Source organism: Coregonus lavaretus (assembly GCF_964263955.1).
Source record: "Coregonus lavaretus genome assembly, chromosome: 13".
Taxonomy (NCBI): domain Eukaryota; kingdom Metazoa; phylum Chordata; class Actinopteri; order Salmoniformes; family Salmonidae; genus Coregonus; species Coregonus lavaretus.
Window position 1 is genome coordinate 42,695,118 of NC_140000.1, and position 25,954 is coordinate 42,721,071.

Here is a 25,954-nt window from a genome sequence, read left to right on the forward strand (position 1 = left end):
AGCATTTGGTGGATGCCAGCTACAAAGAGAGGCTAGAGAGGCTCAGAGATATAGGATCAGTCATGATGTATCGTATGCAGAGGCCGTAAAACAGATTGGTAGAACCTGTAGTAAGTGGACCTACTGTTGGGCTGGTGCTTCTGATGGTCCTGGCATGGTTTCGAGGCCTGTTCAGAAATCTTGTGCTCATGAATGTGCGGTGTCAAAGCACACTTTGATCATGAATAAATTTGACTTCATAGCTTTTATTGCTAAGGTTATCAATACGACTCAGGTTGTGGAAAGCAGAAATGCCAGGTTGAAGGTTGTTGTGGGGAGGGTATGGTAGAAGTTCGGGATTTATCTGGTTTTGAATTTTATTTTCATGGTAGTACAGAATTGGCCAGATCATGATTGATCGTACATTCCAGCACAGTAGGTGGCGGCATGTACTTAAATGATTGTTTGTGGACCGCCATGATATCATAGAAGAAGAAGAAGTTAGAGGCAAAATACACTGCTCAAAAAAATAAAGGGAACACTTAAACCACACAATGTAACTCCAAGTCAATCACACTTCTGTGAAATCAAACTGTCCACTTAGGAAGCAACACTGATTGACAATACATTTCACATGCTGTTGTGCAAATGGAATAGACAACAGGTGGAAATTATAGGCAATTACCAAGACACCCCCAATAAAGGACTGGTTTTGCAGGTGGTGACCACAGACCACTTCTCAGTTCCTATGCTTCCCGGCTGATGTTTTGGTCACTTTTGAATGCTGGCGGTGCTTTCACTCTAGTGATAGCATGAGACGGAGTCTACAACCCACACAAGTGGCTCAGGTAGTGCAGCTCATCCAGGATGACACATCAATGCGAGCTGTGGCAAGAAGGTTTGCTGTGTCTGTCAGTGTAGTGTCCAGAGCATGGAGGCGCTACCAGGAGACAGGCCAGTACATCAGGAGACGTGGAGGAGGCCGTAGGAGGGCAACAACCCAGCAGCAGGACCGCTACCTCCGCCTTTGTGCAAGGAGGAGCAGGAGGAGCACTGCCAGAGCCCTGCAAAATGACCTCCAGCAGGCTACAAATGTGCATGTGTCTGCTCAAACGGTCAGAAACAGACTCCATGAGGGTGGTATGAGGGCCCGACGTCCACAGGTGGGGGTTGTGCTTACAGCCCAACACCGTGCAGGACGTTTGGCATTTGCCAGAGAACACCAAGATTGGCAAATTCGCCACTGGCGCCCTGTGCTCTTCACAGATGAAAGCAGGTTCACACTGAGCACATGTGACAGACGTGACAGAGTCTGGAGACGCCGTGGAGAACGTTCTGCTGCCTGCAACATCCTCCAGCATGACCGGTTTGGCGGTGGGTCAGTCATGGTGTGGGGTGGCATTTCTTTGGGGGGCCGCACAGCCCTCCATGTGCTCGCCAGAGGTAGCCTGACTGCCATTAGGTACCGAGATGAGATCCTCAGACCCCTCGTGAGACCATATGCTGGTGCGGTTGGCCCTGGGTTCCTCCTAATGCAAGACAATGCTAGACCTCATGTGGCTGGAGTGTGTCAGCAGTTCCTGCAAGAGGAAGGCATTGATGCTATGGACTGGCCCGCCCGTTCCCCAGACCTGAATCCAATTGAGCACATCTGGGACATTATGTCTCGCTCCATCCACCAACGCCACGTTGCACCACAGACTGTCCAGGAGTTGGCGGATGCTTTAGTCCAGGTCTGGGAGGAGATCCCTCAGGAGACCATCCGCCACCTCATCAGGAGCATGCCCAGGCATTGTAGGGAGTTCATACAGGCACGTGGAGGCCACACACACAACTGAGCCTCATTTTGACTTGTTTTAAGGACATTACATCAAAGTTGGATCAGCCTGTAGTGTGGTTTTCCACTTTAATTTTGAGGGTGACTCCAAATCCAGACCTCCATGGGTTGATAAATTTGATTTCCATTGATAATTTTTGTGTGATTTTGTTGCCAGCACATTCAACTATGTAAAGAAAAAAGTATTTAATAAGGTTATTTCATTCATTCAGATCTAGGATGTGTTGTTTAAGTGTTCCCTTTATTTTTTTGAGCAGTGTAAAAGCAACTTGGCTCACTAGTTGCCAAGCTTATGGTCACGTTGCAGCAGTGTTTAGGAAGGAGATTCCTTGTTGTGAGAAGTGTGCAGGAGGGCATGAAACAAAGGAATGTGTAGTATCGGTGGAAAAAGTTGTGTGTGTTAACTGTAGGGGTACCCATGGTACCAGAGATCAGAAGTGTCCATTGAGAAAAAAGCAGGTTGAGGTTGCCAGGATCAGAGTACTACAGAAGGTGTCATATCCTGAGGCAGTGAAGAGAGTAGTAGAGGAAGATGGGTCCAGGGCAAGGGATCCTAAGAGGCTACCTGTGAGTAGGCTGAGGCCAATAGAGAGTGAAAGGAATTATGTAAGGTTGGTTTCTTGGCGTTTATAGCCATGGTTATCAACTGTAAGCAGAAATGGAACGTCAATTACAGAAAATAGATGTTGTGGTGGCAGCTGCAGAGAAGTACTTGGATGTTTGAGATTTTACTACAGAAGAGTTACAAGGTGTGTTGAACAATAGTGTCCCGTCCTCCCAGGTTGCCGGGCCTGCATGATGTAGGATCAGATAGGTCCAGCTAGTGGAATAGTGGTGAGGTTTTAATGGGTGTAGGGCAATTTTTCTTGCCTTTTCCCTTTCCTATTTTGTGTCACAAAGTGTAATTAATTCACACTCCAGAACAGTAGGCAAAAACACAGGACTAGATAAGAGAAATAGATTAAAAGGAGCCGTGACCGGCCTCGCACTCCAGTATAGTAGGTGGCAGTGTATGCACCTTGCAGTTGGTTGCGATCCGCCATTACAATTTTAAAGAAGAAGAGGTTGACCATTTTTGATGACGTTTATTGTATCGATTTGAAAGTCCGTGTAGCAAGCTATGTAGCTAAATGTGCTTATAAAAAGGCACACATTCACGCATTACAACGATTTATTTGGCTACTAGTTGTATTTTATCAGGTGAGTATTTGAGTCTTAGTTGGAAAGGGGTTGTATCTGAGGGAAATATAGTTAGTGTGCCTCTGCGACAAAAGACCGATACAATTGTTGTTGAACGTTAGTTGGCTAAAAGTAACGCGTTAGCTAGCTGGCTACGTCCTCACAAATACAATGTAATGAGTTTCTAAACCTACTGGACTGTTTGGTAATGGTCTGCTCAGTGTATTGTGTGTGATGTGTGGTCGCGCAGTTGTTGCAATCCAAACGTCGACAGCTCTAACTAACGTTAGCTAGCTAGCTATGTCAGTTACCTATTTTGTCTTGACATTGTTTTTATTTACAGGTCTATTTACCCACGCCACTTCGATACAAAGTTATTTTCGTAGCAGGTTAGGAGAGCATTTTCGCTAACCCTAACCCTTTTCCTAACATTAAGCTCAGTGTCCTAACCTGCTACGTTAATTATCCTAACCTGCTACGAAAAAGTTACTTTGGTATCGAAGTGGCGTGAAAATAGTGTTTCCTTTGTCTTTAAACTCAGAGAACCATGTCGCTTTACGACGACATGGGCGTCGGGAGTGCGACCAGTGACACCAAGACCGAGGGCTGGTCCAAGAATTTTAAGCTACTGCAGTCACAGCTGAAAGTAAAGAAGGCAGCTCTGACTCAGGCTAAGGTGGGTTCCAATGGCACTGCAGGTTTAGGAATGACTCAAAGCTGTGTTTACCAAAAGCATTCCTAGCCATATCTATGAACCTTGGCCCCTCATCCAGAGGTATTGATGATGCGTTGTGTGTGTTCCCCTCAGAGTCAGCGGATGAAGCAGGGTACTGTCCTGGCTCCAGTCATCGACCTAAAGAGAGGAGGTTCCGCTGATGACAGACAGATCATAGACACACCCCCACACATTGCAGCAGGACTCAAGGTGAGGGTTGTGTGTGTGTTTCTGTGACACAAGTATTTGTCAGGGTGTCTGTATGTGAAATGTGCGTTACTTATGTGTGACCTATGTGATGTGATGTGTGTGTCAGGACACAGCACCCAGCGGGTTCTCCTCGGGGGATGCGCTAATCCCCCTGGCTGATGAGTATGACCCCATGTTCCCCAACGACTACGAGAAAGTGGTGAAGAGACACCGTGAGGAGAGGCAGAGGCAGAGAGAGCAGGAACGACTGAAGGAGATAGAGGACAGAGAGAAGTACGACCTCCTCTTACGGAACAGCACCAAAGCTACACTTCTAGAACATTCAACAGGATTCTGTTGTTATTGTTGACAATGTTATATCCCTCAGAAAACTGTAAGGAAACTGAGGATGACGCATTGTTTATAGACGTTTTCACACTAGGAATATGGACCTGACAGTGACCACATCATTTCAGTCCATGTTCTGTCCTTCGTTCTTTCTCTGACCTCATGTGTGTTCTTCCTGTCCAGGAAGAGGAAGGACAGACACGAGGGCAGCAGCGCTCCGAGCGGATTCTCCCGCTTCCCCGCGGCAGAGGGAGAGTCTGATGATGAGGAGGAGGACTATGAGAAGGAGAAGAGGAAAAGGAGTGAGTAGACTACCTCTGGTTTCACTGGTCTCCACACTGAGCCTTCACAGCAGTTATCACCAGTATTAGGAGCCATTATTGAGGAAGGATAATGTTGTGACTACGTCAGGATAATGTGTCAGACTGTATGTGGTGATTAGACTGTCCCTTGATTCTTACCCATGTCTTTATTTTAGGTATGGGTGGAGCAGCCATCGCCCCACCCTCATCGCTCGTGGATAGTAGAGACAGTGAGTAATGGCTCACAAAGGGATTTGTGTCTGTCTGTTTGGGATGTGGGGGAGTTTGTCCAGTAGATAGCAGTGTTATTCAAAATTAGGATGATGTTCAACATGCTTCATCAGGGTGAGGTGTGTGCGTTAACTGACAGTCTCTCCCCTCCAGGCTCGTCATACTCCTATGAGGATGAGGGGCGACCCTCCCGTGGCTCTAAAGCAGCCATCCCTCCCCCCATGTACGAGGACTCAGACCGTCCCCGCTCGCCACCCGGCGGTCCCACCAACTCATTCCTGGCCAACATGGGGTGAGTCTGATACTCCCCTACTGGGCTAGAATGTCCTATTAGTTGTATGTCGTCTCACATGCCCAACTCAAAACACAACACACTGAAATAGCCTGAACACTGGCCCTCTAATGGCATCAACCTGTATAGTACAACAGCTCAGTGTTCTGTCCGGTGGTGTTGTCTGATGTTCCCTTTCTCAACAGAGGGACAGTGGCCCATAAGATCATGCAGAAGTATGGCTTCCGGGAGGGCCAGGGGCTGGGCAAACACGAGCAGGGTCTCAGCACGGCCCTGTCTGTAGAGAAGACCAGCAAGAGGGGTGGCAAGATCATCATAGGAGACGCCACTGAGAAGAGTAACGCCATACTTCCTGTCTCACTGCCCTGTCTCGCACTCTCTCACTCATTTCCCTGTCTCTCACTCCTGTCTCTCTCAGCTCTCCTGTCTTTCTCTCAGATTTCACTTATCTCTTACTCTTTCTTATCATATATGCACGGCATCGACTCCCTCCCCCTCTCCTTTTTACAACCCCCCCTCTTCTTTTCTCTCTAACACCAATAGTCATGATCTCTTTCTACTAGATAAGATAGATACAAGCTTGTTTTCATTAGCCTGTCTAGATGCTTGTTTTTATCATGTACTACATAGGCCCAGAATGAATGGTCTTGGTTTCTAGTTCCAAGACTGCCTATTGTAATGTTATTTGTAGCTGTGTGTTTGGTCATCCTCAGTTTTTTAATTGGTGTTTTTCATTCATTGATGATTTTAATCTTCAACATTTGTGACCGTAGTTGGTGTCTTTTTGTTTTGTTTCTGTGTTCATGTAAATGTGTGTCCCCCTCTCTAAAGCACCAGGATCCAGTAGCCAGACGGCAGCAGCTGAGCCTTTAGGCTGGGGCTCGGCTTCAATAGGTTTGGCACTGTTACATCACTTCCTCCCTACCTTGACGCATCACATCTGGTTTCGCCCCATGTGTCTTGTCCCATGTCTGTGCTGTCTCCATCTGTTCTCATTTCAAACCATCTCATTTTGACAGGCAAATTATAGATATTTTTTTTGTTATACAGTTTGCTCATCTCAATGTGGGTCAAGTTTCATTATGGAACTAGTAACCACATTTATTTTGGGCCTACATTATGATGGTTAATAACCTAGAAAATTATGAAAATATTATGTGTTAATTGGATTTTAAGGTTAGTGCCAGTAACGCTCTCATAATCTAATTGATAAATTAGCGTTCTTAAAACATCAATTGTGGTCCACATTCTGGTCCAATCTACACAGTCTTAACGACGCTCCTCCTGTTTACGTTTACCAGTATATTCAGTTATTTTTCCTATTGTTGACATTCTGTTCTCTTTCTCCCATCAGCGGACCCCTCCAAGAAGTCAGAGGTCAACCCCCTCACAGAGATCCTCAAATGCCCCACCAAAGTAGTGCTGCTACGGGTGGGTGCTGTGTGTGTGTGTCTTTGTGTCTGTGCATGAATATTTATTGTAAATTGTTGTGTGTTTGTTTATGTGCATAGGTTCAATGAAGTGTGTTTGTGTTTTAGAACATGGTGGGCAGAGGAGAGGTGGATGAAGATTTGGAGGGGGAGACCAAAGAAGAGTGTGAGAAATACGGCAAGGTCATCAAGTGTGTTATCTTTGAGGTGAGAGGAATACGTCTGTCTGTGTGTGTATGGTTAAGTTCATAGTGTGTTGACTCATTAAGCAATAAGGCCAGGGGGGGGTGTGGTATATGCCCAATATACCACGGCTAAAGGCTGTTCTAATGCACGACGCAACCCTTGAGGTGCCTTATTGCTATTATAAACTGGTTACCAATGTGATTAGAGCAGTTAAAATACATGTTTTGTCGTACCCATGGTATACGGTCTGATATACCACGGCTGTCAGCCAATCTTCATTCAGGGCTCGAACCACCCAGTTTATAATGTGTATTAAACTATGTGTTCTCCTCAGATTGCCCAGGTGACAGATGATGAAGCAGTGAGGATATTTCTGGAGTTTGAGAGAGTCGAGTCAGCCATCAAAGGTCAGTACAACCTAACGTGTGTTCTGTCTGTCTGTATGGTTACTTTATGTGTGTGCCCTTGAGGTCTCAGTAAGACGTATGTGTGTGTGCCCTTGTTTGTCTGTATAACTATAACGTATGTTTGTGTGTAATTGTTGTGTGTCTATAACTGTTACGTGTGTAATAAGGCTAATCTGAGGGCCAGTTTAAATGGGTTGTCCCAGATCAGAAAGCAGGTGAGACTGTCTCCCCTAGGTGTTACATCACAGCTGTCCCTACACGGCCTGCATAATATATACACACTAGACTGGGCCGGACACACACACACACACACACACACACACACACACCCTATTCATTTCTAAAGAGGATAGAGAATGCTACTAATACCAGACTGGACACACTCATTGTTACTATCTTTTTCAGGTGTTTTGACTTTTATTTAGACAGTAAGAAATTCAAAGGGGGAGACAGGCAAGTGGTAGAGAAACCGTGGGAAAGGTGGGCGCTGGGATTGAACCCCGGTATCCGGTGGGGAGACATATATGTGACTTATGCCGGGGAGGGTTACCAATACACCACGGCTCTGCACGTGTATCCATCTTTTGTCCACAGAAGTGCCTGTTTTACTGGGAATGTCCCGGCGTTGGTGTTAGGATGACTAGATACTTGTAATCACTGCTCAAACACACGCCCCCGTGAGGTCATGTACCTAGCGTTGATAAGGAGCTCTCACACAGTGTGTCCATCTCACTACTGTAGACTGGGTGTGTGTTTGAACTCTGCCTCCAGGACTGTGTTTGTTGTTTATCTGTGACGTTCTTGGGAAGGAGAAACTCCTGGGAACTTGGGTGATGTCACGGCTGTGTTTTCCACAGTGTTTGAATACCAGGAAATGCCAAAGCCTCTCATAGCCACAACGTTTTGGTTTTTCAAGCTTTGATAAACATGAATTATGGTCCATGATGAAAACACTGTAGACTATCAAAGAGGAGCACCATCCCATAGACTGTGTTAGGATGACAGTATGTTTGTTCACTGTCCAAACGAACAAAACGACCCAATACCTCACTAGTCTTCACACAATGTGATATTGCAGACATGTCTGGCCTAAGCTGACAGAAAAGTCAAAAGTCAGTAATGTTAATAAATCATGTTTGCACTGTAATGTTTGTCTCCTGTCTTCTCTCCTCTAGCTGTGGTGGATCTGAATGGGAGGTTCTTTGGTGGTCGGGTGGTAAAAGCCTGCTTCTATAACCAGGATAAGTTCAGAGTGTTGGACCTGGGAGAGCAGATGTGAGAGACACACACACACACACACACACACACTCCGTCCCACCTGAACCGTTATGACCCGCCTCATCCATACCAACAGGAACGGAAGAAATGCTCTGACACAAACATACACACTGGTAATCACCAGTAGCTCTTTCTGTCTCTTAAGTAGCCCAAACATTTATACTCTCAACAGCAGCACAATGTGTCTGTATTTAGTAAAGAGTTTCACCTGTAGTTTTTGTTTTGCCAGCAGAAAAATCTTGTATGTGAGGTAATGAACTACTGTCTTGATCTCTGTGTCCCGATATGAACCTGTACAAGTGAAAGCTGAAAATAAATGTTTCTTTTGTTTTAAATCTTTTATTTTAATCTCTCACTCTTCTAGGGCAGAGCGTAGTCTAGGAAGCCCATTTTCTTTCTGTCTAACATAAGAAGCACCCAGAGGACCAGACCCCCAGCTTTCCATCTTTACATAGCCCGGCATGGTGAGGGGGTACTGGGGCAGTTATGAAAGAAACACAGCCCTCCCTCCTCCAGCCTCATTCAGATATTATGTAAAACAGACGGTCTATGGGGGAGTTAGAGGACTGTCATAATGAATAATCTCTGTGGAGGATTAATTCAGGACAAATTAATTCAGACTGTAACAGTCTGAATTTAGCTAATTCATAGATTTTATGACTAACCTCAAAATAAAGGTTAGATACATAGAAATCAGTGGAGGCTGTTGAGGGGAGGACGGCTCATAATAATGGCTGGAACGGAGCGAATGGAATGGCATCAAACACATGGAAAGGGAAGAGAGTGTGTGTATTAGGGAAGGGGACACACAAGTGTTTGGTGGGGGGGGTCTCCTCTCCCCTGGCACCCAGACTGGGTCACAGTCCTGTCAAGGGGAGGTATTCCCTAGAATCCCTAGTGTGGGTGATCGGGGTCTGGGTCAGGCTCTGACCTGGTTCAGGAGAGAAACAGATGGGTGAAGAAGTAGGCTAGGCTATGAAGAGTTTCGTGTGGAGAGGTTGACAGGCCCACATACAAACACATGCACTCTTTTTGTATTTATTTTATTTTTACCTTTATTTAACTAGGCAAGTCAGTTAAGAACAAATTCTTATTTACAATGACGGCCTACACCGGCCAAACCGGGACGATGCTGGGCCATTTGTGCGCCGCCCTATGGAACTCCCAATACAGCCTGGAATCGAAGCAGGGGGTCTGTAGTGACGCCTCAAGCACTGAGATGCAGTGCCTTAGACCGCTGCGCCACTTGTATCTCCCCCTTTCTGAAATATACACCTTGCACTTGGATCCAGAAGAATTTAGAAATAATCAGATCCAAATGGCACAATACCATTATTCTCCATTCACTGGACAAATCCTTTCACTGGTATCTTAAGTTTGTTAATGATATAAACTCAAATGGTCCTACATGACTGCAGGCTACAGCCATGTTCAGGACAAGTCTACGTGCCACTATGGCAATCACATAGCCTATAATCTCGGTTACCCAGAAGTAAAATTCTTGCAAAAGTTTGTCACTTCCTGAGAGTGTAGGCCGTTATTTTAAAACCCAGCACTTCTCTACTTTTGTATTTTCCTGCATCATATCCTGTGTTGCTCGAATGAAAAACATGTTATTTGATAATTTAGGGTGATATGGTGGTTGCCAAATAGTTTTAATGATTTGCATTTAAAAAATATATATGAATCTGCACCAGAAAGTGTCATTATAGGACATTGGCATGGCACCACATAATATCTGGAGACCGCAAAGTGCAAATGCAGAAAAGCATCTCCTTGGGTCATATTTGTGTCTCCTTGGGTCATATTTGTACGTCTGTCTGAACTGCGGTGCAATTCTGCACGTGCACCACCGGGATACTCCCATTTGCAAATATAGTGGATTACCGTCATCAGCCACAAGGTCGCGCAGCATCACTCTCGGTTATAAAGCGCGCGCCTGGGTGGAGTCATCGTGTCACGTTGTTTCCTTCTCCGACAGTTTAAATACTGGAACTGGGACACAGCGGGGTAGATTAATGCACCGGCACAGGCTGAACGGTATTACAATAGAACACAGCAGCTCTTAACGATCGCTTAGCTCGGCAATACATTCTATTACAGACTAATTTTCTGCTGATCTGAAAGCACGCAGCGGTGGTATTTTGGGGGGACTGATATTAGTGGGAAACCTAGGTTTCTTTCGTGTTTTATTTCACTACCCTCTAGGAATGCTTACTCAGAACAGGATACAAAAGATCTGGATTCCTTCAAAGGATGACAAACCGGCAGTGCCCCGGCGATGTAAGTAGTAGCCTAACCTGCGCTGGTATCAGCACCCATCTGATTCATTCAGGTTTCATTTAGAAAAAGTCCATAGGATAAATGTATTACTTGGCATTATCTGTGATAATTATGCTATTGATTAATTCACAATAATCAGATAAATAATCTAATTGAGCCTATAATAATAGCTACAATGTAACAGCTGGTTGGAATATTAGGCTATATTAGCGGTCCAGGTTAGGGAGACCCCAGACAGGTCACCAGAAATTGTTGCAAAATGTAGTCTATTGAACTTTAAGTTCAAGGGTGCACAGAATGTGTAAAAAAAATTTAAAAAATGTGATTGCATGTTTTGATGCTTAACTCGCATGGCTTTATTTTCAATGGGCTGTTATGGGCCTAGCTTGCCTACTTTTTGAAACCATTCAACAGAATAATTTCAAAGCAGCTTAGTTTTCAAATTAACCTACCGACTTAAAAAAAAGTACACTGTGTGTAATTACTATAATTATACTAAAAGTTCCTAGATAGCATATGCACTATTAGCCTAGCCTATCCAAACTGGCCATTGGCACGCAGCCAGGTCAGGATTCACAAGTAGCTATAGAGAGTAATGGTTGATCGTGCTCACCATAGCAACCACTCAATATCCCCCATCCGGTCCCTAGTATCCACTAGTTACTATAGCCACAAAGTCAAACAAAAAATAGCTTTTTGGTCTTCATTTAATGTTAGAGCTAGGCATAAAGTTAGCAGTGTGGTAAGGGTTATGTTTACAATCACATTTTAAGAAGAGAAATTGTAGAAATAGGCGGCCTGTATGACTTTGTGGCTGTGGTCCCGGGGGCTCCCCGCTCTGCTCGTGACAGCCAGGAACCGGTGTGTGGGTGGGCGTGTCGAGGGTACTTCACATGCAGACGCATCGGGCTCGGATTGGACTAACTGTCGTGCGTGTCCGCATGGCGCGAGCTGGACAATGGCCGAGAAATCGCAGAAATGGGCGGGGTTTATTACTTTATGGATGTGGTAACTAGTGACGACAGTTTGTAAAGAGCCGACTGATCAATATCAACTGCCTGAATAGCCACTGCTTAATTCACTGACGTCAGTTTATTTGTCATGCTGCGTGTCATACAGAGGTGAAGGAATTTATGCCGCGTTCATAACAACGGTGAACTCGCAACTCGGAAATCTCTGACTTCCGACTTCAGTGTATTCAAGACAACTGGGAACTCGGAAAAAAAACTAGCTCCGACTTGGAAAATCGTTTTGAACGGTCATCCAACTCGGAATACAAGTCGGAAACTCGGGCATCTTTCTAGAACTCCAACTTTCACTGACAACAGGATTTGACCTAGTTTTTCCCCGAAGTTCCCAGTTGTCTTGAAAGCACCAATAGCTAGTGACGTCTGTATCACATGGAGATTCAGTATAGGTGAGGTAGGCAATGAAAACTAATGCTCACAAAGTCCTAGCCTGTAAACACACATACACACCATCATAGGCATTGTATTAAACCACAATAACAAAATCTTTAGCTAATGCCGGAATCCCACCTCAAAATAAAATCTAAGTTTATTTGTCATATACACAGGATACATTCCTGTAGCTCAGTTGGTAGAGCATGGCGCTTGTAACGCCAGGGTTGTGGGTTCGATTCCCACTGGGGCCAGTATGAAAAATGTATGCACTCACTAACTGTAAGTCACTCTGGATAAGAGTGTCTGCTAAATGACTAAAATGTAAATGTAATACAAAACAGTGCAATCAAATGCTTACTTGCGAGCTACCTCTCAACAGTCCAGTGAAAAATCTAAGAAACAAATAACACAATAAGGCACCTCTTCCCCAGTCTAAGCTATATCTCACTTCCCTGCATTGTCTCCATAAACCCTTTCATGCCTTAAAGACTGACTTGCATTCACTCATGCACAGTGGTCCTGACATTGGAACCATCTCTCTAGCAGGAGGTTTATCAGCCGACTGTTCAGTCAGGATGGGGGAGAGACAGCTTCAGCAGTGTCTCTGCTGGTAGATGCACCGTCTTGACCTCTGGGGAACTGGGGAAGGGTCTACCTGGGGGCAGCAGAGCAGACAGACAGGGGGGAGGGAATTAGTATTAGGGCTGATTACCTGTGTCTATCCACTCCCATGACCATGACTAACCACCTCGCTGTGCTGCAAGGACCAGTCAGACAGACAGAGCCTCAGTCTCCACAAGTCTATAAGACACTGAATGAGGGAGAGCAATGGAGAGAGAGAGAGATAAAGTGGGATGCTGTGAATATATGAGGGAAGGAGAGAGAGGGAGGGGTGGATAGAGGGAGATGGAGAATGAGAGAGGGAGTGATTGGAGGGAGAGATAGCTTTATAACTGTTTTTCCGTTGAGGAGGCACTGTGTCTTGGAAAATGGATTAGAGCTGGTAGGAGCGTGTGAATGAGAGGCATTAGTCACTGGATGAAAATGCAGTAATGTTTACACTGTAGACAGGTATTGGCCAATGAAACAACAGTCATGGTATGGGTGCCATTAGAAAAAGACCCTGGAAAATAATCTAGTATCTGATGCACAGGCTACATGTCAGTTTGACATGAGATATCCTCAGGGAGAAACTGGTTTTAGCTTGACTTTTGCATTAGATTGCACACTCACGTGAGCTATTCTCTGAATACAGTATGCAGTACAGCGGGGATGTGGGCTGGATGTGCTGTGATGCAGAATCGATGCCCCACTCAGGCTCTGTTGCTAGGGCAGCAAGGCACGTTCCTGGGCAGCACGTGGGTGGGCTCTGCGGCTGGAGTGGCATGGGGAGGACTCATGCAGTCACAGAAGGGCCCTGATCCCGTTCTGTAGGGCTAGGGCAGGAGGGCTAGAAATCGGGCAACCGGGTGTCAGAATTGGGGCAGTGGGCTTATTCAGACTGCTGTTAGTTTATTTATATACTGGAGAGGAATAATCTAAAATATGGGTTAGATTCAGAATAGATTAAGAAATACTAAAGGTTTGTGCGGATTATATGCAGTGTCATTATTGTGTGTAAATTGAGAGTACACAATTTATCAGGTTGATTGTGTGTATGGCTATTGAACAATATTTGAATCTCTCTCTCTGTCTCTGTGTGTCTGTGTGTCTGTCTGTGTGTCTGTGTGTCTGTCTGTCTCTGTCTGTCTGTCTATAGCAACTGGGGGCCCCCACCTGGCCAACCCCCCTACAGTGATTGTGATGGTGGGTCTACCAGCCAGGGGGAAGACCTACATGTCCAAGAAACTCACCCGATACCTCAATTGGATCGGCATGCCCACCAAAGGTACACACACACTCAACAAACACACTGCACATGATGAGTCACATCAACAGCTGTAGCTAACAGATTGGTAACGTTATTATTGGTCATAATAATGTGCGTCTCACTGCCCTAAAATGACCTCAATTTTAGAAATGTTTATTTGATCTTATTGTTGAATTTATTCACTAAGAGGAAAGCTGGGGTTAAGAGGGTGGAGGTTGGATTATTGTTCTTGAATCTGAATTCCTGCCATCTCATCCAGTTCATTTTCCTCTGTTTTAGTTTGCAGATTTACCACAAACTGGGCTTGGGCTCATTTTTCTCCCTCCAGAACATTCTATTTACCATTGTTAGTTTGTTCCTTGCCTCCAGTCTTCAACGTGGGAGAGTATCGCAGAGAAGCAGTCAAGAACTACAGCTCCTACGACTTCTTCAAGGCTGACAACGAGAGTGCCGTGAAAATCAGACAGTGAGTCCAGCCCTACTCCCCATCCTACTCTGTATTTTACCATGACAAGTTCTGAGCATCATGTGATGTCATTGATACTCTAGCATTGATCATCAGAGTGTACTTGAAACAAGGCTAACAGAGATTATTTATTTGATTCCATAGACAATGTGCCTTAGCAGCTCTGAGGGACGTAAAATCTTACCTGACAGAGGAGGGAGGGCAGGTTGCAGTCTTCGATGCCACCAACACTACTCGTGACAGACGAGACATGATCCTGGACTTCGGCAGTGAGAACGGCTTCAGAGTCAGTGGTGTTTCTATGGTTACGAGAGGATTGATGCGATTTACATGGAATGACTCAAACAGAGACGTGATCGAATGACTCATGTCTTTCAATGTAAAGATGATGAAATGACTCTAAATGGTTCTCCGTGTGTGTGCAGATCTTCTTCATCGAGTCGGTGTGTGATGATCCCAGCGTCATCGCCACAAATATCATGGTGAGTCAGAAATCTGAACAGAACATGTGAAGAAACATGTTATTGGTTGGCTCATGTTCCTGCAAGGTTCCTCTAATGTTGCAGCCTGATGTTAGCTACTGATGTTGTAATATCTATAATAGTGTTTTACGCTGTCACCTAACCTTCTACTTCCTCCCATGACAGGAAGTGAAGGTGTCCTGCCCAGACTACCAGGACTGCAACAAGACAGACGCCATAGAAGACTTCCATAAGAGGATAGAGTGTTACAGGGTTCACTACGAACCCCTGGACCCAGACCAGTATGACAGGTAGCCCCTAAACCTCATCTAGCTTATTCACTGTTCATACCTGTTGACCCTAGCTACTGTTTACTGTGTGATCTGAGAGTGGCTTAAACCTGATTTAGAATCAGTTTGGCCTTTTAGATAATAATAAATATGATTTATATGGAACTCTGAGACTCCTACTCTGAGACGTTTTGTGAATTCAGGCCCTAGACTAAACCTGTTCTAACCTTCTCCGTAGGAACCTGTCCTTCATCAAGGTGATAGATGTAGGCAGAAGGTTCCTGGTGAACCGGATCCAGGACCACGTCCAGAGTAAGATCGTCTACTACCTGATGAACATCCACATCCAGCCCAGAACCATCTACCTGTGTCGCCATGGAGAGAACATGCACAACCTGGAGGGACGCCTGGGGGGAGACTCAGGGCTGTCGCCAAGGGGGAGAAAGGTACGAGAGTAGATACACACTAGGTTGACACATAAACACACACACACACACACTTTTCTGGTCTCTTACTCTCTCCCCCTTTCTCTCTGTGTAGTTTTCTGGGGTGTTGTCGATGTTCGTTAACGAGCAGAACTTGACGGATCTGAAGGTGTGGACCAGTCAGATGTGTTGCAGCATCCAGACTGCTGAGAGCCTAGGAGTTCCCTACGAACAGTGGAAGGCCCTCAACGAGATAGACGCTGTGAGTCACACACACTAGAATAGACTACTCACTGGAGTGTGTGTTGCTTAATTTAAACAGCTCTAATGTGAGGTGTGTGTTGTGTGCACAGGGAGTGTGTGAGGAGATGACGTACGATGAGGTGAAGGAGAAATACCCTGAGGAGGTTGCCCTGAGAGACCAGGACAAATTTTACTACCGCTACCCCACGGGAGAGGTTAGCACAGTACAATATACTACTAGAATCAACCTGCTACTACAAACTCCTGTACAGTTACACATGGTCCTAGTTCTAGTGTGTCAAATGCTGCGAATCGATGTGCCTGTGAAAGTATAATGTTAACCTTTCTCTCTTCTCCCTCCCTCCCTCCAGTCGTATCAGGACCTGGTCCAGCGGGTGGAGCCAGTGATCATGGAGCTGGAGAGACAGGAGAACGTTCTGGTTATCTGTCACCAGGCTGTGATGCGCTGTCTGCTGGCTTACTTCCTGGATAAGAGTGCAGAGGAGATGCCCTACCTGAAGTGTCCCCTCCACACGGTGCTGAAGCTCACCCCCATTGCCTACGGTGAGAACTTGTGTACACTTTTCACATTACTGAGCCAAGCCAATGTGACCAGAACATATCAGAGACAGGACAGTACGGTTCAGATTGGCTCTATAGTCTAAATCGGGTATTAGGATCTCTTGTATGGTCTACAGCTTGTCTACGGCAGGAGAAAGGTCTAAATATCTGTTCTGACTGTGGTGTGTGTGTGTTTTCACTCGGTGTGCAGGCTGCAAAGTAGAGTCCATCTCGCTCAACGTGGAAGCGGTGAACACACACAGAGAGAGGCCAGAGGAGATGAAGAAGTATCCTGGGACTCTGATCAGGAGGAACAGTGTGACTCCCCTGACCAGCCCAGAGGCCAACATCAAGAAGCCCCGCATCGACGGCCTGGACGAACACCTCCAGGCGCTGCCCCCCTCGCCCATGTCCCTCTGCACACCTTCCCATCTCACCTTGGCCGGACAGGTGAGTGTCTGTCTCTCTCTCTCTCTCTCTCTCTCTCTCCTTTGATTCCTCAAAACAACGGAAGGACATCTCTTATCCCTCTCTTCTGCTTTAAGCATTTTTCCATTCTCTTTTCTTCACTCTCTTAACATTCACTCTTCTTTTCTTTTCATACTTTCTTCCTTCTCTTCTTCACCATGCAGCACTGGCTGGGCAAAGTCTGCCTGTAAGTACCTGTCTCTCGCTCGCTCTCTCTCTTTCTTTCCAATCCTCTCCCCCATAGCATGAAATAGATCATCCTCAGTCAGTGTTCCATTGAAAGTACTGTGTAAGATCCCAGTCGTTTTCCCAGGCTAGTTTCTCACAGACACGCTACAATGTTGTCATGAAAACTGTCCCGTTACTCCCTGAGGAATACATGTGCCAAGTGCCTCCCTCACGTCCTGTGTACCATTCCAGCCTCCCATTCCTTCTAGCTGATGTCAGAGCATTGCACTAGCATTGCTATCTGCATGTTACTACACCAACCCCTACACACTGTTCTGTCACTCACGTCGTTAGAACATTTATATTTGTTTCCCCGGGGGAATTGAACCCACAACCCTGGCGTTGCAAGCGCCATGCTCAACCATTTAAAAAACATTTTAGTCATTTAGCAGACGCTCTTATCCAGAGCGACTTACATGCGCAATTAGGGTTAAGTGCCTTGCTCAAGGGCACATCGACAGATTTTTCACCTAGTTGGCTCGGGGATTAGAACCAGCGACCTTTCGGTTACTGGCACAACGCTCTTAACCACTAAGCTACCTGCCGCCCTTTACAACCAATTGAGCTACAGGAGTCCATTTTCTGTTCTGTTTAAAGACCTCTGCACCATCCTTCACTGTCTGAAATGGGTCTCTCTTTTAGTGTTTCAAAAATAAAGCGAGAAAGCATCTAGATTTAGCTGTCAGCTTATTCTGTAGTAGTAGTGTTGTTGTGTCTCAGACTGTGCAGGTATATGTTGACAGGTGATAATTATTCAGGGTGTGGAAAGATCCTGTCAATTTAAGTCACAATCAGAAGGGGCACTTAGACACTGAGTGTGAAAAACATTAAGAACACCTTCCTAATATTGAGTTGCACCCCCTTTTGCCCTCAGAGCAGCCTCAATTCGTCAGGGCATGGACTCTACAAGGTGTTGAATGCGTTCCACAGGGATGCTGGCCCATGTTGACTCCTATGCTTCCCACAGTTGTGTCAAGTTGACTGGATGTCATTTGGGTGGTGGACCATTCTTGATCCACATGGGAAACTGTTGAACATGAAAAACCCAGCAGCGTTGCAGTTCTTGACACAAACCGGTGCGCCTGGCACATACTACCATGCCCTGTTGAAAGGCACTTCCATCTTTTGTCTTGCTCATTCACCCTCTAAATGGCACACATACACAATCCATGTCTCAATTGTCTTAAGGCTTAAAAGTCCTTCTTTAACCGGTCTCCTCCCCTTCATCTACACTGACTGAAGTGGATTTAACAAGTGACATCAATAAGGGATCATAGCTTTCACCTGGATTCACCTGGTCAGTCTATGTCATGGAAAGAGCAGGTGTTCTTAATGTTTTGTACACTCAGTGTACAGTAACACCCATAGACAAGTAAATAAACATACTCTTACACACCTATTGTAGCTCTATAGTTAGCTGTTGTGGTGTACTTAGGCGTGGGATAGGGAGATTGGATAATAGTTTTTGAGCCCACACATTGTTTAAATTTACCATGGAATAGGAATGAGTAGCTCATCGAGGCTTCAGACGACATGGATGAGCCAAAACACAACCTCTGTCATGTTATGTCATCTCATGTTAAGCCTGGAGTCACTTAGCCTATGGGACAGGATCTTTCCCTCACTTTATGCTTTATGTGTCTTGTCTCACAGATGACTCTTAGTTTGTTTGTCATATTGTAATGGTTTCCCCATGTCTTCTTAACCATTTTATGCTTTTGTTTCCCTCAGAACATGAAGAGAAAGTCCAACGATCGCCATGAGATCCTGCAGCTCTGCCAATGAGATCGCACCGCCTCGTCACCTGATCCAAGACCCCAGGAAGTGATGCCGGCAAAGAAAATTCAACAATGTCACCAAAATCGACATTGTTGTGTTTTTCCCCATCTTCCTCTTTCTGAACATCACAGGACACTTCTGTTGTCTTTTCTCACACAGACGTGTTAGTGAGTGTCTGGTCTGTGTTATCTGCCAGTGCTTGTAGTTCAAACACTTTGCCTCTGGGAAAGAGATGGAGATAACACTGTACATTAGAGGTCTTCACGGGTCCACCCGAATACCCGTGCGGGCCCGGGTCCAAAATTCTAAGTTTTCCCTTGGGTCTGGGTCGGGTTTTGTTTAGATTCTCATTGGGTCTTGGGTCTACAGTATGTAACTACAGCTGATTGACCCGAGTGGACGCGAATGGACCCGGCCACGGCTCTGCATAGACTATAGCATATTTATTTACCAGTAAAACATAATGCTACTGTACAATATGTTAACAGAATGTCTTGAGGAACACTGACTCACCTAAGCTGTGGTTGATTCTCACAGGGTTTGTTCAAAAGATAGGGGCAAACTAACAGGTCTCAACCACTTTGCTTTCTCCTCTGGTTCCTCAGAAGTGAGTCTGTAGTGACATCTCACCCCGGAATTTTGATTTAATTAGGGTAATAGCTCTGTGATTCTAAGGAACTATTATCATATCTGGTTTGAGTGACTACTTGGCACTCGGCAAGGCATCCTTCAGAGAGCTGGAACCAGGCCAAATTTGAAATCTCCCTTTCTTGACACCCTCCTGAGATCTGAGTGATGAATCATGTATCCATGGTTATATCACTCTTTTAAAAACAGATGGAGTCATTTAGTTTACGATGTAAACATTTTCCTATAGGGATGCCTCTGAAATAATGACTACCCAAATAGTGTTTATCTCTCTGACTTGTTGATGTTGAGCACTTATTCACTTTTTTGTTATGATTTATTTCTAAAGATTTGAGTATCATACTGTTACTTAAAGGATGTTAAATTGACCGATCTGTGTGCTCATGTGCTATGAAATGCATGATAATTTTGCACAGCAAAGATGATATTCCTGTTGAGTTGTGTGTATGACTGTCCATAGACACAATTGTCTCTTTCAGTCTTTCTCTCTGAAAATAGATTTGGACCTAGAGTGCCTAGTGCTTGTCCTGCAAGCCCAATGTTGCTTCTGTACCCATATAGCTGGCCATAGAAATGCAGACATGCTACCTTCAGACTACATGCAGTATAACATGACTATATCATGATTCACTTGTATTTGTAAGCCAGCTGCTAAAATGTGTGAGCACTTAAATCTTTGTTATGAAAATATGTTCTGTAACTAGACATGTAAATATATCAGACTTGAAGGAATGCTCAGTGTTTGTAATGTTCAAGTCTAGAACTGAGTGGAAAGGTGAATTGTAAATGCTATTTTGTACTGCTCTCTGATTGGCTGATTCATACTTAATTGTAAGTAGTGTACTACTCTGCCCTATAAAGGTAAAACGCAGTAACTACGCCAACAGTGAAACTGAGAAAAATGGCTTTAAAGTTTTTTTGCTAGCCAGCCAAATATGTTCTACATATCATAATGGCAGTACTACCTTTGTTCATTTGTTTGCTTCTGATATTTGAATTTTGTTTTTTTGTAAGAAATGTTCTCTAACTATTTATTTATATGTAGATTTTGATGATCGTTTGGAGCAGATTGCACCTGGTCTTGCCTGAGTACTGTGTATGACTTGAGTATGACAAGCAAAGCTTTTGCTGGGCCAATAAATATCCAGGAAAATAAGCCATCTTGTGGATGTCATATCTTCATTATTTATGTTTGTTGGGTCACAAACGTGCACACTATCTGAAAGGCAAACACCCTATCAATGTGTTTCCCTTTGGAGAACGATGCTAGAAACTTTAAAGCAACTAAATTGTCACCAAAACACTTGCGATTCTAAAAGGTACTATAGGTCAGTATAGAAGTGTATTGAGGCCTGTAGAAACACTATCTGATAGGCAAACACCCTATCAATGTGTTTCATTTTGGAGAGGGAGACCAGAAACTTTACCATGCCACGTTTTAACACATCTGTTCAAAGTGTCACCACCTAAACTGACCTATAGGTAACTGCCAAAATAAAGGAAACGCCAACATAAAGTATCTTAATAGGCCGCTGGGCCACCACGAGCCAGAACAAAGCGCCTTGGCATAGATTCTACAAGTGTATGGAACTCCATTGGAGGGACGCAACACCATTCTTCCATGAGAAATTCCATAATTTGGTGTTTTGTTGATGGTGGTGCAAACCACTGTCTCGGTGCCACTCCAGAATCTCCCATAAGTGTTCAATTTGGTTGAGATCTGGTAACTGAGATCTCTTATTCTAGCTATGGTAGCCAATATAATGGGCAACTGGGCATTTTTATACATGACCCTAAGCATGATGTTAATTGCTTAATTAACTCAGTTACCTGCTGTAGCTCGGTGTGTCTGGTGCTGAGAATGAATGAAAATATTCTCTGTTAAAAATACACTCCCAAACAGTCCAGGGAGTAAAACATGTTGGAGTAGGTGTTTCACAGGTCAGTAGAACACACACTCAAGAACAGTGATGTGGGTTTCGCAGTGTTTCTTAATCCTGGTCCTTGGGACCCAAAGGGGGGCACATTTTTGTTTTTTGCCCTAGCACTACACAGCTGATTCAAATGATCAAGTCATCATCAAGCTTTGAAGATTCAAATCGGGTGTTTGGTGCTAAGGCAAAAACAAAAATGCACCCCTTTGGGTCCCCCAGGACCAGGATTAAGACACACTGGTGCAATTAATTAAATCTGTGTTGAACTGAGGTAGGTCCAGCTCTCCCCGAACTCCTTGTCATTTACACCTATTCCCGTCTCCTCTCTCCCCTGCTCTTCTCATTTGTCTGTCAGATTTCATTCAGGCGGCCATCAAAGGACAAGTCTATGATACGACAAAGGCTCTGAAACAGTGCTCTGGAATGAAGGTGCTTGTGTGTAATAACAGGGCCATTATGTATCCGTTAGTAATCCTCCTAGAATAGCAGGGTCCAAGGCTTCTCTGTCCCTCTGCCCCTTTCTCTATTGTCAAGACACCCAGATCTACATGGCAGTACAGAATGTGTGTCTGTGTCCTACAATCAGGGAATCCCTGTGCTGTACTGTGCTGGACAGGATTAGCCTAGCATTCTGTGCACCATCTGTTTAAAGACCTCCGCCCATCTGCACCATCCTTCACTGTCTGATCTCTCTTTTAGTGTTTCAAAAGTAAAGCGAGAAAGCATCTAGATTTAGCTGCCAGCTTATTCTGTAGTAGTAGTGTTGTTGTGTCTCAGACTGTGCAGGTATATGTTGACAGGTGATAATTATTCAGGGTGTGGAAAGATCCTGTCAATTTAAGTCACAACCAGAAGGGGCACTTAGACACTGAGTGTGAAAAACATTAAGAACACCTTCCTAATATTGAGTTGCACCCCTTTTTGCCCTCAGAGCAGCCTCAATTCATCGGGGCATGGACTCTACAAGGTGTTGAATGCGTTCCACAGGGATGCTGGCCCATGTTGACTCCTATGCTTCCCACAGTTGTGTCAAGTTGACTGGATGTCATTTGGGTGGTGGACCATTCTTGATCCACATGGGAAACTGTTGAACATGAAAAACCCAGCAGCGTTGCAGTTCTTGACACAAACCGGTGCGCCTGGCACATACTACCATGCCCTGTTGAAAGGCACTTCCATCTTTTGTCTTGCTCATTCACCCTCTAAATGGCACACATACACAATCCATGTCTCAATTGTCTTAAGGCTTAAAAGTCCTTCTTTAACCGGTCTCCTCCCCTTCATCTACACTGACTGAAGTGGATTTAACAAGTGACATCAATAAGGGATCATAGCTTTCACCTGGATTCACCTGGTCAGTCTATGTCATGGAAAGAGCAGGTGTTCTTAATGTTTTGTACACTCAGTGTACAGTAACACCCATAGACAAGTAAATAAACATACTCTTACACACCTATTGTAGCTCTATAGTTAGCTGTTGTGGTGTACTTAGGCGTGGGATAGGGAGATTGGATAATAGTTTTTGAGCCCACACATTGTTTAAATTTACCATGGAATAGGAATGAGTAGCTCATCGAGGCTTCAGACGACATGGATGAGCCAAAACACAACCTCTGTCATGTTATGTCATCTCATGTTAAGCCTGGAGTCACTTAGCCTATGGGACAGGATCTTTCCCTCACTTTATGCTTTATGTGTCTTGTCTCACAGATGACTCTTAGTTTGTTTGTCATATTGTAATGGTTTCCCCATGTCTTCTTAACCATTTTATGCTTTTGTTTCCCTCAGAACATGAAGAGAAAGTCCAACGATCGCCATGAGATCCTGCAGCTCTGCCAATGAGATCGCACCGCCTCGTCACCTGATCCAAGACCCCAGGAAGTGATGCCGGCAAAGAAAATTCAACAATGTCACCAAAATCGACATTGTTGTGTTTTTCCCCATCTTCCTCTTTCTGAACATCACAGGACACTTCTGTTGTCTTTTCTCACACAGACGTGTTAGTGAGTGTCTGGTCTGTGTTATCTGCCAGTGCTTGTAGTTCAAACACTTTGCCTCTGGGAAAGAGATGGAGATAACACTGTACATTAGAGGTCTTCACGGGTCCACCCGAATACCCGTGCGGGCCCGGGTCCAAAATTCTAAGTTTTCCCTCGGGTCTGGGTCGGGTTTTGTTTAGATTCTCATTGGGTCTTGGGTCTACAGTATGTAACTACAGCTGATTGACCCGAGTGGACGCGAATGGACCCGGCCACGGCTCTGCATAGACTATAGCATATTTATTTACCAGTAAAACATAATGCTACTGTACAATATGTTAACAGAATGTCTTGAGGAACACTGACTCACCTAAGCTGTGGTTGATTCTCACAGGGTTTGTTCAAAAGATAGGGGCAAACTAACAGGTCTCAACCACTTTGCTTTCTCCTCTGGTTCCTCAGAAGTGAGTCTGTAGTGACATCTCACCCTGGAATTTTGATTTAATTAGGGTAATAGCTCTGTGATTCTAAGGAACTATTATCATATCTGGTTTGAGTGACTACTTGGCACTCGGCAAGGCATCCTTCAGAGAATGGAACCAGGCCAAATTTGAAATCTCCCTTTCTTGACACCCTCCTGAGATCTGAGTGATGAATCATGTATCCATGGTTATATCACTCTTTTAAAAACAGATGGAGTCATTTAGTTTACGATGTAAACATTTTCCTATAGGGATGCCTCTGAAATAATGACTACCCAAATAGTGTTTATCTCTCTGACTTGTTGATGTTGAGCACTTATTCACTTTTTTGTTATGATTTATTTCTAAAGATTTGAGTATCATACTGTTACTTAAAGGATGTTAAATTGACCGATCTGTGTGCTCATGTGCTATGAAATGCATAATAATTTTGCACAGCAAAGATGATATTCCTGTTGAGTTGTGTGTATGACTGTCCATAGACACAATTGTCTCTTTCAGTCTTTCTCTCTGAAAATAGATTTGGACCTAGAGTGCCTAGTGCTTGTCCTGCAAGCCCAATGTTGCTTCTGTACCCATATAGCTGGCCATAGAAATGCAGACATATGCTACCTTCAGACTACATGCAGTATAACATGACTATATCATGATTCACTTGTATTTGTAAGCCAGCTGCTAAAATGTGTGAGCACTTAAATCTTTGTTATGAAAATATGTTCTGTAACTAGACATGTAAATATATCAGACTTGAAGGAATGCTCAGTGTTTGTAATGTTCAAGTCTTGAACTGAGTGGAAAGGTGAATTGTAAATGCTATTTTGTACTGCTCTCTGATTGGCTGATTCATACTTAATTGTAAGTAGTGTACTACTCTGCCCTATAAAGGTAAAACGCAGTAACTACGCCAACAGTGAAACTGAGAAAAATGGCTTTAAAGTTTTTTTGCTAGCCAGCCAAATATGTTCTACATATCATAATGGCAGTACTACCTTTGTTCATTTGTTTGCTTCTGATATTTGAATTTTGTTTTTTTGTAAGAAATGTTCTCTAACTATTTATTTATATGTAGATTTTGATGATCGTTTGGAGCAGATTGCACCTGGTCTTGCCTGTACTGTGTATGACTTGAGTATGACAAGCAAAGCTTTTGCTGGGCCAATAAATATCCAAGAAAATAAGCCATCTTGTGGATGTCATATCTTCATTATTTATGTTTGTTGGGTCACAAACGTGCACACTATCTGAAAGGCAAACACCCTATCAATGTGTTTCCCTTTGGAGAACGATGCTAGAAACTTTAAAGCAACTAAATTGTCACCAAAACACTTGCGATTCTAAAAGGTACTATAGGTCAGTATAGAAGTGTATTGAGGCCTGTAGAAACACTATCTGATAGGCAAACACCCTATCAATGTGTTTCATTTTGGAGAGGGAGACCAGAAACTTTACCATGCCACGTTTTAACACATCTGTTCAAAGTGTCACCACAGAACCAGAGCCAGAGCCAACATCTAAACTGTCAACACCTAAACTGACCTATAGGTAACTGCCAAAATAAAGGAAATGCCAACATAAAGTATCTTAATAGGCCGCTGGGCCACCACGAGCCAGAACAAAGCGCCTTGGCATAGATTCTACAAGTGTCTGGAACTCCATTGGAGGGACGCAACACCATTCTTCCATGAGAAATTCCATAATTTGGTGTTTTGTTGATGGTGGTGCAAACCACTGTCTCGGTGCCACTCCAGAATCTCCCATAAGTGTTCAATTTGGTTGAGATCTGGTAACTGAGATCTCTTATTCTAGCCATGGTAGCCAAAATAATGGGCAACTGGGCATTTTTATACATGACCCTAAGCATGATGTTAATTGCTTAATTAACTCAGTTATCTGCTGTAGCTCGGTGTGTCTGGTGCTGAGAATGAATGAAAACATTCTCTGTTAAAAATACACTCCCAAACAGTCCAGGGAGTAAAACATGTTGGAGTAGGTGTTTCACAGGTCAGTAGAACACACACTCAAGAACAGTGATGTGGGTTTCGCAGTGTTTCTTAATCCTGG

The 25,954-nt window shown here is 44.3% G+C and overlaps 2 protein-coding genes across 2 annotated transcripts; both read left to right on the top strand.

Moving 5' to 3' along the window:
- Positions 1–2,911: 2,911 nt before the first annotated feature.
- LOC311140535 (splicing factor 45-like) lies at positions 2,912–8,705 on the top strand. The gene is made up of 13 exons (XM_084175624.1): positions 2,912–3,016; positions 3,537–3,671; positions 3,804–3,920; positions 4,027–4,193; positions 4,431–4,549; positions 4,726–4,779; positions 4,934–5,072; positions 5,258–5,409; positions 5,904–5,966; positions 6,427–6,503; positions 6,611–6,709; positions 7,023–7,095; positions 8,271–8,705. Exons 2-13 carry the CDS (start codon positions 3,543–3,545, stop codon positions 8,372–8,374), a joined length of 1,293 nt encoding a protein of 430 aa, XP_084031750.1. The 5' UTR covers positions 2,912–3,016; positions 3,537–3,542; the 3' UTR covers positions 8,375–8,705.
- Positions 8,706–10,385: 1,680 nt separating this feature from the next.
- Positions 10,386–20,654, top strand: LOC311140533 (6-phosphofructo-2-kinase/fructose-2,6-bisphosphatase 3-like). Its single transcript, XM_084175622.1, has 12 exons — positions 10,386–10,656; positions 13,819–13,947; positions 14,299–14,395; positions 14,540–14,681; positions 14,821–14,877; positions 15,043–15,167; positions 15,385–15,592; positions 15,687–15,833; positions 15,925–16,029; positions 16,186–16,378; positions 16,587–16,825; positions 18,803–20,654. Exons 1-12 carry the CDS (start codon positions 10,584–10,586, stop codon positions 18,854–18,856), a joined length of 1,569 nt encoding a protein of 522 aa, XP_084031748.1. The 5' UTR covers positions 10,386–10,583; the 3' UTR covers positions 18,857–20,654.
- Positions 20,655–25,954: the final 5,300 nt, after the last annotated feature.

Bases quoted from the DNA above. Each gene is read 5' to 3' on its own strand.
- LOC311140535 (XM_084175624.1), top strand. From the start codon at position 3,543: ATGTCGCTTTACGACGACATGGGCGTCGGGAGTGCGACCAGTGACACC. The intron at 5,073-5,257 runs GTGAGTCTGATA...CTTTCTCAACAG, and splicing joins TCATTCCTGGCCAACATGGG to AGGGACAGTGGCCCATAAGA. The intron at 7,096-8,270 runs GTCAGTACAACC...TCTCTCCTCTAG, and splicing joins AGTCGAGTCAGCCATCAAAG to CTGTGGTGGATCTGAATGGG.
- LOC311140533 (XM_084175622.1), top strand. From the start codon at position 10,584: ATGCTTACTCAGAACAGGATACAAAAGATCTGGATTCCTTCAAAGGAT. The intron at 13,948-14,298 runs GTACACACACAC...CCTTGCCTCCAG, and splicing joins GATCGGCATGCCCACCAAAG to TCTTCAACGTGGGAGAGTAT. The intron at 14,878-15,042 runs GTGAGTCAGAAA...CTCCCATGACAG, and splicing joins TCATCGCCACAAATATCATG to GAAGTGAAGGTGTCCTGCCC.